This window comes from Salvelinus namaycush, chromosome 12 (genome assembly GCF_016432855.1).
Source record: "Salvelinus namaycush isolate Seneca chromosome 12, SaNama_1.0, whole genome shotgun sequence".
Lineage (NCBI taxonomy): Eukaryota > Metazoa > Chordata > Actinopteri > Salmoniformes > Salmonidae > Salvelinus > Salvelinus namaycush.
Genome location: NC_052318.1, coordinates 52210443 through 52221548, shown reverse-complemented (window position 1 = coordinate 52221548; position 11106 = coordinate 52210443). Strand labels below are relative to the sequence as shown.

The following is an 11106-nucleotide window of genomic DNA, read 5'->3' as shown; positions in this document are numbered from 1 at the left end:
CATGTGTTTATTTCACAGCAATTTAAATGGTACAATGATTCCCTATACTACAATGAACAAAAATATAAACGGAACATGTCAAGTGTTGGTCTCCTGTTTCATGAGCTGAAAAACAATTACCCACAGAAAGCTTATTTTTCTCAAATGTTGTGCTGAAATGTGTTTATATCCCTGTTCTCCTTTGTCAAGATAATCCATCCACCTGACAGGTGTGACTTATCAAGAAGCTGATTAAACAGCATAATCATTACACAGGTGCATCTTGTGCTAGGGACAATAAAAGGTTGATTTAAAATGTGCAGCTTTGTCACACAACACAATGCCACAGATGTCTCAAGTTTTGAGGGAGCGTACAATTGGTATGCTGACTGCAGGAATGTCCACCAGAATGTTAATTTCTCTACCATAAGCCGCCTCCAAGGTCTTTTTAGAGTATTTGGCAGCATGTCCAACCGGCCTCAGTGGCTGAAGCTACTAACCTGGAAGCTAAGCTCTCTCACTCCTCCCAGTCTTTTGGGAGGGAGGGTGGACAATGAGCCTGTCGTAGCGGATGTAAACAATGTACCCATGCTCTCTGGCAGCTTTCATGGCCAGGACAAGTTATTTCCATCTCTGGCGCACAGCTTCCGAGTAGTTAAGGAAGATGTTGGTTCCTCTCAAGTTCTTGGCTCTCTCCAGAGCAGCCATCTTGTCCTTAAACCTTAGGAACTTGACTACTATCAGTCTGGGTCTGTCACCTTGGCTGGTAACAGGTTTTCTAGACCTGTGGGGGCACGCTCCACCCATCTTCCTATGATCCATCGTCAGCTTTTCAGTGATAATTTTTCCTCCTTTCTCCTCTGACTCGGCCCAGTTCTCATGTGAAGACTCTGGTATGCCACCGACAACAATGTTATTCCTCCTGGATTGTCCCTATAGATAGTCTGTTTTCCCAGTCATTGTTAATAATGATTCACAGACAGTGAAGTCGCGTGGACTTACAGTTTGTGGTCATATTGCTGCAAGTCTCTTTGTGAGGACATCCACCTCTCCTTGAGAGAATTGAAAACTGTTCTTAAGGTCCTGGACAGACCTCTCTGGTCAGATTTTGTTAGTTGAGTCTTGTATTTGTATTTATTAAGGATCCCCATTAGCTGCTGCCAAGGCAACAGTTACTTTTCCTGGGGTCCAGCAACTTTAAGGCAGGTATGAACACAATTTAAAATAGTACATGACATTATATTTCATAACACTTTACCCAATACATTTAGTGTCTTCCCCCAGGCCAATACTCCACTATCACATATGTGACCGACCGACTCGATTCCATCCACCTGACAGGTGTGGCATATCAAGAAGCTGATTAAACAGCGTGATAATTACACAGGTGCACCTTGTGCTGGGACCAAAAGGCCACTCTAAAATGTACAGTTTTGTCACACAATGCCACAGATGTCTCAAGTTTTGAGGCAGCATGCAATCGGCATGCAGAATGCGGGAATGTCCACCAGAGCTGTTGCCAGAGAATTGAATGTTAATTTTTCTACCATAAATCGCCTCCAACGTTGTTTAAGATAATTTGGCAGTACGTCCAACCGGCCTCACAACTACAGACCACGTGTAACTATGCCAGCACGGGACCTCCACATCCGGCCTCTTCAGCTGTGGGATCGTCTAAGACCAGCCACCCGGACAGCTGATGAAACAGTATTTTAATAAAGGCCTTTGTGGGGGAAATGTCATTCTGATTGGCTTGGGCTCGCTCCCCTGTGGGCGAATGAGAACATATACAGTAGGTGTTTCTGAAGCATATGGGATATGTTCGGTTGTTTGTCATTACTTCAATCCCTTGTACCTTCCTCATTATTATTTGTGATTGTGCAACATGGCATAGATTTTAACCCTAACTCTAACCCCTAACCCCTAATCCTAACTCCTAACCCCTAACCCTACCCCTACCCCTAATCCTAACCCTACCCCTAATCCTAACCCTAACCCCTAATCCTAACCCTAACCCCTAATCCTAACCCTAACCCCTAATCCTAACCCTAACCCCTAATCCAAACCCTAACCCTAAAATCCAGTAAGACTACTGAAGACGTGTGTGGAGTATGTTTCATGAAAAGCACCTCTGCAGATTTGAAACAGAACTTCAAAAAAAGTACAATTCATTAGTTGGGAGGTATAGATTTTAACCCTAACCTCTAACCCTAGCCTCTAACCTTAACCTCGAAACCTAACCCCTCATCCTAACCCTAACCTCTAACCCTAACCCCTAATCCTAACCCTAACCCCAAAATCCAACAAGGCTACTGAAGACGTGTGTGGAGTATGTTTCATGAAAAGCACCTCTGCAGATTTGAAACAGAACTACGATACAAAATATAATTCATTAGTTGGGAGATATAGATTTGAACCCTAACCCCTAACCCATAATCCTAACCCTAACCCCTAATCCTAACCCTAAAATCCAGCAAGGCTACTGAAGACGTGTGTGGAGTATGTTTCATGAAAAGCACCCCTGCAGATTTGAAACAGAACTTCAATATAAAGTACAATTCATTAGTTGGGATGTATAGATTTTTGACTCATCATGTATGTTTCACACCCTTTGTCTTTGTTTAACCAGGACACTACTCCAGACCTCTGCATCGTGGTTGACAACTCCTTGGTGTCCCCCTCCCAGAGTGCAAAGAACCTTGGCGTGACCCTAGACAACACCCTATCGTTCTCTGCAAACATCAAAGTAGTGACTCACTCCTTCAGGTTCATGATCTACAACACCCGTAGAGTACGACCCTACCTCATACAGGAAGCGGCACAGGTCCTAATCCAGGCGCTTGTCATCTCTCATCTGGATTTATGCAACTCACTGTTGGCTGGGCTCCCTGTTTGTGCCATGAAACTCCTGCAACTTACCCAGAACCTAGATAGACCGTTTTTGTTTCCTAAGAGTGTACCTCAGATATAGAAAGTGTCAGTCTGTAAAGAGTTGTCTCCCCCACTGTGCTATCATAAAAACCATGAGGCAGATAGTTCTGGTATTTCATATAGTATTTTATGTTTGAATGTAACTATGTATTTTTTACTATTAGTATTCATTAGCATCCCCAATTAGCTGCTGCCGAGGCAGCGGCAACTCTTCCTGGCGTCTAAACAGGAAACAACACAACAAATAACATACATAATATACATTAACACACGTACATATGACAACATTTACATTACAATTTAGCCATTCAGAGCGACCCACAGCTAGTGCATTCATCTTAAGATATCCAGGCGAGTCTACAAAATATCACAATCATATCCCAAACACGTATCACATACACTATACAGTGCAATTGGAAAGTATTCAGACCAATTGACTTTTTCCACGTTTTGTTACGTACAGCCTTATACTAAAATTGATTAAATACATTTTTTTCCTCATCAATCTACACAAAATACTATGAGACTTGAAATTGAGCTCAGGTGCATCCTGCTTCCATTGATCATCCTTGAGATGTTCTTACAACTTCTTTGGAGTCCAACTGAGGAAGCAGGGGAGAAGGGCCTTGGTCGGGGAGGTGACCAAGAAACTGATGGTTACTGACAGAGCTCCTCTGTGGAGATAGGAGAACCTTCCAGAAGGACAACTATCTCTGCAGCACTCCACCAATCATGCCTTTATGTTTGAGTGGCCAGACAGAAGACACTCCTCAGTAAAAGGCACATGACAGCCCGCTTGGAGTTTGCCAAAAGGGACCTAAAGGACTCTGAGACCATGATAAACAAGATTCTCTGGTCTGATGAAACCCAGATGTAATTATTTGGCCTGAATGCCAAGCGTCACGTCTGGAGGAAACCTGCCACCATCCCTATGGTGAAGCATGGTGGTGGCAGCATCATGCTGTGGGGATGTTTTTCAATGGCAGGAAATGGGAGACTAGTCAGGATCAAGGGAAAGATGAATGGAGCAAAGTACAGAGAGATCCTTGATGAAAACCTGCTCCAGAGCACTCAGGACCTCAGACTGGAGCGAAGTTTCACCTTCCAACAGGACAATGAGCCTAAGCACACAGCCAAGACAACGCAGGAGTGGCTTTGGGAAAAGTCTCTGAATGTCCTTGAGTGGCCCAGCCAGAGCCCAGACTTGAACCCGATCGAACATCTCTGGAGAGACCTAAAAAGAGTTGTGCAGCAACGCTCCCCATCCAACCTGACAGAGCTTGAGAGGATCTGCAGTGACGAATGGGAGAAACTCCACAAATATAGGTGTGCCAAGCTTTTAGCATCATACTCAAGAAGACTAGAAGCTGTAAATGCTGCAAAAGGTGCTTCAGCAAAGTACTGAGTAAAGGGTCTGAATGTAATAATTTATGTAATATTTCAGTTATAATTTTTTTATCAAATTTCTAAAAACCTGTTTTTGCTTTGTTATTATGGGTTATTGTGCGTAGATTGATGAGAATAAAAACAATTTAATCCATTTGTGTCACGTTCTGACCATAGTTCTTGTGTGTTTTACTTGCTTTAGTGTTGGTCAGGACGTGAGCTGGGTGGGCATTCTATGTTGTGTGTCTAGTTTGTCCATTTCTATGTATGCCTGATATGGTTCTCAATCAGAGGCAGGTGTTTGTCATTGTCTCTGATTGGGAACCATATTTAGGTGGCTTGTTTTGTGTTGGGGTTTGTGGGTGGTTGTTTCCTGTCTTTGTGTTCTGCACCAGATAGGACTGTTTTCGGTTTTCACATTTATTGTTTTGTTGCTTGTAGTGTTCACGTTATATTCTTTATTAAATCATGTTGAACACTAGCCGCGCTGCGTTTTGGTCCTCTCCTTCATCCCAGGAAGAAAGCCGTTACAATTTGGCTGTCCGACGGACAAATCTGGATTTGGCATTTACCAGGGGAACGCTACCTGCCCCAATGCATAGAGCCAACTGTAAAGTTTTGTGGAGGAGGAATAATGGTCTGGGGCTGTTTTTCATAGTTCGGGCTAGGCACCTTAGATCAAGTGAAGGGAAATCTTATTCCTAGGAAATTCTAGACGATTCTGTGCTTCCAACTTAGTGGCAACAGTTTGGCGAAGGCCCTTTCCTGTTTCAGTATGACAATGCCCATGTGCACAAAGTGAGATCCATACAGAAATGGTTTGTCGAGATCGGTGTGGAACACCTTGACTGGCCTGCACAGAGCCCTTACCTTAACCCCATATAACACCTTTGGGATGAATTGGAACGTCAACTGCGAGCCTAATTGCCCAACATCAGTGCTCGACTTCACTAATGCATTTGCGGCTGATTGGAAGAAATTCCCCGCAGCAACGTTCCAACATCTAGTGGAAATCCTTCCCAGAAGACTGGAGGCAGTTATAGCAGCAAAGGGGGACCAACTCCATGTTAATGCCCATGATTTTGGAATGAGATGTTCGAGCAGGTGTCCAGGTGTCCACATACTTTCAGTCACGTAGTGTACATAATACAATACATACTGTACATAATAAAATGTAAAATACTGAAAATGCAAAATGCTGAATCCAAAATGCATAAAAATGTCTGTGTGTCTCTTCACAGTCCCCGTCATGCCATAAAGTGTTCTTTTATATGGTTTTTAATCTGGTTTTACTGCTAGCTTGAGTTACCTGGGTGGCAGAAAGTTTCATTTAGTCATGACTTTATTTAATACTTTGTTTCCCAGCCTCTGTTCTGGAACTGGGGACTGTGAAGAGACCTCTGGTTGCGTGACTAGACATCCAGTCATTATGTCACAGCCCATGAGGGTCTTTCATGACACCACATGATACAGAGCTGACTAACCATGCCAGTAATCTTGTGAAAACATACATGTGCACGTACTTTTAATAAGGATGCTGATATCCATATGCAAATATAAAACAGTTATAACAGCATGTTATAAGCATGTAACCTTTGAGTTGATATCCTCAAGTTACATTCATACATCGATACCTCATTCACAACACTTGTACCAACTCAGGCTTCTAATATTTTTAATTTACACAAAGATTATCTAAATTACATCTAGTCATTTGACCTCCCTGGCTACAGTAAATGTACAATATGTGACGCTGATATATTAGTGAGCGTTATGAGTGGTCCTGTTGTATGGGGTAGTCTATGTTCTGTTGGCTGTTATCTGTAAGTCAGTGTAGAGGTAGACCTGGGCTAGATAGTGTGTGTTTATAGCAGTGTTTCCCTTAAATGGGAAACTAACACGAGAAGAACCAGACCTATTGTGTTCTCTCCTCAGCATGCGCCTGATTAAGACCAGACTGGCCTGTGGTTGGTTGGTTCTGACACGCATCCAATTCCCACTCAGGGACGGAGCGAGCTGTTTACTCTCTGCTACGCATACATTTGCCTATGATTTCTGACTTCACTTTCTTTTTTCTCTCTTCTCCAGTGGAAATCAAAGAGGGATGTGTTCCAATGCCAAACGATTGGTCTGATTATAAGCTGCAGGCTGGGGGGTTATTGCTGTGTTACAATGACCAGACATACAGATAAGAAAACTTAAAAGTGAAGAGCCTGACAAAATCTATTTGTTCTGTTCCAATATGACTAAGTTAAGACATTATGAAAAAAACAAGAGTTATGTTTTTTAAGTGATCGAGTGGTAACTGTGGAGGGTGGCTGACAAAGTACATTTTCCTAGTTTCTATTCCACTATTGAACTAGGCTATACCAGCTCTCAAGAAACCAAGGGGGGTATATCCAGCCCTTGAATTCTCAACTGAAGGTATGGACCACATCTGGATCAATTAACTACTATCCAGACACTCTGTTTTAACATCTATGAACTATATTAATCCTCGCCAGTGATACGGTTTTGGAAATCTTTGGAACTTGAATTGAATTTATTTTTGGGTAACAGACATATACAACAAAATGTACAATGTGGACCCAGAGGATATCACTTGAAAGTATGAATTAAAACGCTTGTTTCCAAAGTGGTCCTCGATGGTAAAAAACATGTCATATAAGCGAGAAAGAATCTTTCAAATACAAAAGATACACTTGCTGTACGCCGTTTAGCAAGGTTGAACCCAGCTGTTTTCACACACCGCTTAGACTACAAGACATCCTTTCACCTTGCGCTAGCTTTTCCATTGGACCATTCCATTCCACATTTCGGGTTGGATTGTATGTGGTTCTGGAAATATAGCCGTGTGCACCTTTACTAAACTGCGTACAGTATGTGTATCTGTTGTAAATTATATCTCGCTGGTATGAAAGTTCAGTTCCAAATAATTCCAAAACCGAGGAATATTCGCATTAAGATGGAGCATTTGGACAGCTTTGGAGTGTCGGGGCGTTTTCCTCACATGGCAAAATGTGACGTGGAATGTCTCCACTGTAATGGAATGGAATTAGAGTCATGAGAAGGGCTATGCTATATTGAACTCTTGGGCTGATAGTCCTGACATGACCATGCTATCCAATCCCTGGAAAGGAGGGCCACGTATTAATGCATAGATGAGAACCTAAACATCCCTTGTCTGTCACAAATGTTGAATAAAATGATATTTTAATTTACTCTACCAATTGTCCATGGGGTTGGTTCTCATATAGGGTGGAATTTGAGACTAAAGTCCCCCACGAGTTATTGCTTGTTTGTGCACATCTGGTGCAAGTCCAGGACTTTTATTTTGACAGGAGGAAATCTGAGAAGAAGACCCACGTTTGGAAAGTCGGTTTAATAATAGTTCCTTTGGATATTTTGTCTCAAATTACACCCTATAGAAAAACCAACCCCACAGACAATTGGTAGAGTAAGTTCAAATATGTGGATAAACAATAAGAAAGAACGAAATGTGATTGATTAAGGTAAAAATATTACTGTGTATATCACAAAGTATTTACTGTGGAAAGAAATGCACATGCGATTTGAGGAAGGTAATCAACCAAGAACCAAACGGCAATGTATTGTTCCTTTTTAAGCTCCGTAGTTACGTCATCATTACTCCGTAGGGTACGTCATCAAAACGAGCCAGAGTCGGTCGGATTGCATTGACACATTTCTGACCTTCACTTGAACAGTTACCCAATAAAGTAAGTGGATTTGTCTATTTATATCTTGACATTGAAATAGCATTACTGTTTAGTTCAATGTTGAGGTTACTGTTTTGCTTTTGTGCTTTTTTTATTCATGCCAACGCGAAGTCAGATGATCAAGAAATGCTAACGTTAACTGGAAAGCTAACGTTAGTTTGCCGTCCGTCCAATCTATCTGGTGGTGTTATATCACAGTTTGTATTTAACTATGCGAGTCACTTAAGAAGAAATTATTATTTACAATGACGGCCTAACCCGGTCGACGCTGGGCCAATTGTGCGCCGCCCTATGGGACTCCCAATCACGGTTGTGATACAGCCTGGAACCAGGGTCTGTAGTGACGCCTCTAGCACTGAGATGCAGTGCCTTAGACCACTTCGCCACCCATCAGCCAAAGTCTTTGGTCATATACTTTAAATAGGTACAAGGCGTATCAGTTAAACAACCCTAGTGCAACTTTGTCATCCTATTTAGCCTGTGTGTGTGTGTGTAATGTGTTCTAGGAATTTGTAAGCCTTAGCAGGATGTCTGTAAAACAGGCTTCAGTCCATGCTAAATGGATCATCGGCAGAGTGATCGGGACCAAGATGCAGAAGACAGCAAAAGTTAGAGTCACCAGACTGGTTCTGGACCCGTACCTGCTCAAGGTAAACACAGACAGGGTCAGCCCAGTGTCACAGGTGGGATCTCCCATGGGAGAAAAAACCTCTTGACCATTAGACTTAGAGGGACACTGATTTTGAAGTTGCTGGCAGGGCTAACTCATCAGGAGACAATGAGCCTGACTCATGTCCACTCCATTAGTACCCTGGGCCAGTCCAGCATATTCACTTAATAGGTGCATCTCTAAGGAGGCAATCTCTCCTCGTCTGCTTTACGTCATCTGCATTGATGTAAAAAAAGAAGACAGATACCGTCAAATTTGTATAGAAAATTCTCTATTGCTTTGATTATTTCTCAATCAATGCTATAGCTTATTTTTATTCAGGGCACTAACATCTACCATCCCTAGTTGTCCAACAACTGTACCGGTCCTCACTCGTCATTCTCACCTCTCTCTCTCTCTTACAGTACTACAACAAGAGAAAGACCTACTTTGCCCACGATGCCTTGCAGCAATGCACCGTGGGAGATATAGTCCTTCTGAAGGCGCTTGCTGAGCGCAGATCGAGACATGTGAAACATGAACTGGCAGAGATAGTCCACAAGGTGGGCAATGTGGTGGACCCCCTGACAGGGAAGAGGGTGGCGGGGAGCGAGTTTCTAGAGTGCCTCACTGACCCTCCACACAGTCTGGAGCAGGAGTGTACGATGCTAACGGAGAAATTACAGGAACTCAACATCTCTGCTGCAGCCTCTACAGGTGCAACCTTGGTCTCGTCATCCACAACCACACCTTGACTTTGCATCATTATTTGATTGGGGTGATTTGTATTTTGTATATCTACGTTTTTTGTTGTTGTTCAAACTCAAAGTGCTTGACGTTGTATGGGGGTGTAACTAATCACCAATTCCACCTGCTGTTATTTGATGTTTTTGTTTGTCATTGATTATGTTGTCTTGGTTTATATGCAATTCTGCAATCAAGTCTAAAATGTTTCCATATTTAAATTCAAGGTGAATTCAATAGATTTTTTGGGGGTGTTGCATAGTTCAGCTGTTTTGAATTCCGGTTGTGTAAATCTATCAACCACATCCAATGCCATACAATTATATTTTATCATCAAATAAAAAGACCTCAATGGAAAAACAGTGATTTCCCCCTGCATTTGTTTCCCCCACATAAGCCTACATAAAGTTGTTGATACAAACTTTTGCTTCATTAATTTAGATTTATGTTGATCAGAGGCATGCATTTAATTTTTATTTTGATAAAAGATCATTCAGATGACTTCACGTTGACACATGCACTAATTTTGTCATAGCATTCTGTGGTCACTTTTTCAGATTTTTAGGTATTGATGAATGTGGCTTTACCGCCATCTAGTGGAAACAGTTGATATTCCATTTTGTAGGACCTGAAACCTGATAATAGATTTTGGCCACAGTTATTCCCGCTGAGGTATAATAATGACACTTTCACATGCTAGTCGGAATTAGGAAACTCGGAAATATCCGACTTGCTGATTCATTGAACACGGCACGTGTATACCACTTAGCAACTTGAACATTTCAGAGTTTCCTAGTTCCGACTACCACATGAACGCAGCATAAGAACGGGTTGTCCCTCTCGCTTCACCTTTTCCTCTTCTTGGGTGGATATGAGAGGGGATGTGGATAGTATTAATAACTGGGTGAGAACATTGTTAGTGTGGGCAGCTACTGAGGCTATACCTAAGAGTTCAGAGAGGAGAAGGAGGAAAGCAGTCCCATGGTGGACGCAGGAATGTGGGGAAATGGCATTTAGAGTACTGAAAAGGATGCATGACTTCCAACATTTGAGGAGGGGCAGAAGGGGAGAGAGAGAACAAGAGAGGAGCATCCTGGAGTGCTGGATAGGAGGAAGGATGTAAATTATGTGCTGAATTCACCATTTACCATGGCAGAGGTAAAACGGGTAAAGATGCAGTGTGCTATGTTATGTTGGCCCATCTAGGTGATAAGGCACTGGATAAGGTTTTGGTGTTGTACAACAGCGTGTGGGAGGAGGAGAAAGTACCTGGCCGTTGAAAGGAGGCAGTAGTGGTACCAATCCGGAAGCCAGGGAAGGACCCAACGAGGCCAACAAGCTATCGGCCAATAGCTTTAACATCACATGTATGTAAGATTATGTAACGTACGATTACGGAGAGGCTAACTTATTTCCTGGAGAGCAGGGGGCTAGTATCGCCACATCAGAGTATGTTCAGGAAGGGAAAGGGAACTATGGACCCAGTGCTCTGCTTAGAAGCAGAAGTCAGGAAGGCTCAGGTGAACAAGGAGACTGTTGTAGCTGTATTTTTTGATGTGGAGAAGGCGTATATGATATGATGTGGAAGGAGGGGTTGTTAATCAAGCTTGATATTGTGGGGGTAGGAGGAAGAACGTACAACTGGATAAAGGATTTCCTGTTTGGAAGGTCTATCTAGGT

General features: G+C 42.5%; 1 protein-coding gene across 1 annotated transcript; it reads left to right on the top strand.

Moving 5' to 3' along the window:
• Window positions 1–7951: 7951 nt before the first annotated feature.
• Window positions 7952–9847, top strand: mrps17 (mitochondrial ribosomal protein S17). Its single transcript, XM_039004894.1, has 3 exons — window positions 7952–8033; window positions 8540–8683; window positions 9108–9847. The coding sequence occupies exons 2-3, from the start codon at window positions 8561–8563 to the stop codon at window positions 9435–9437; spliced, it is 453 nt and encodes a 150-aa protein (XP_038860822.1). The 5' UTR covers window positions 7952–8033; window positions 8540–8560; the 3' UTR covers window positions 9438–9847.
• Window positions 9848–11106: the final 1259 nt, after the last annotated feature.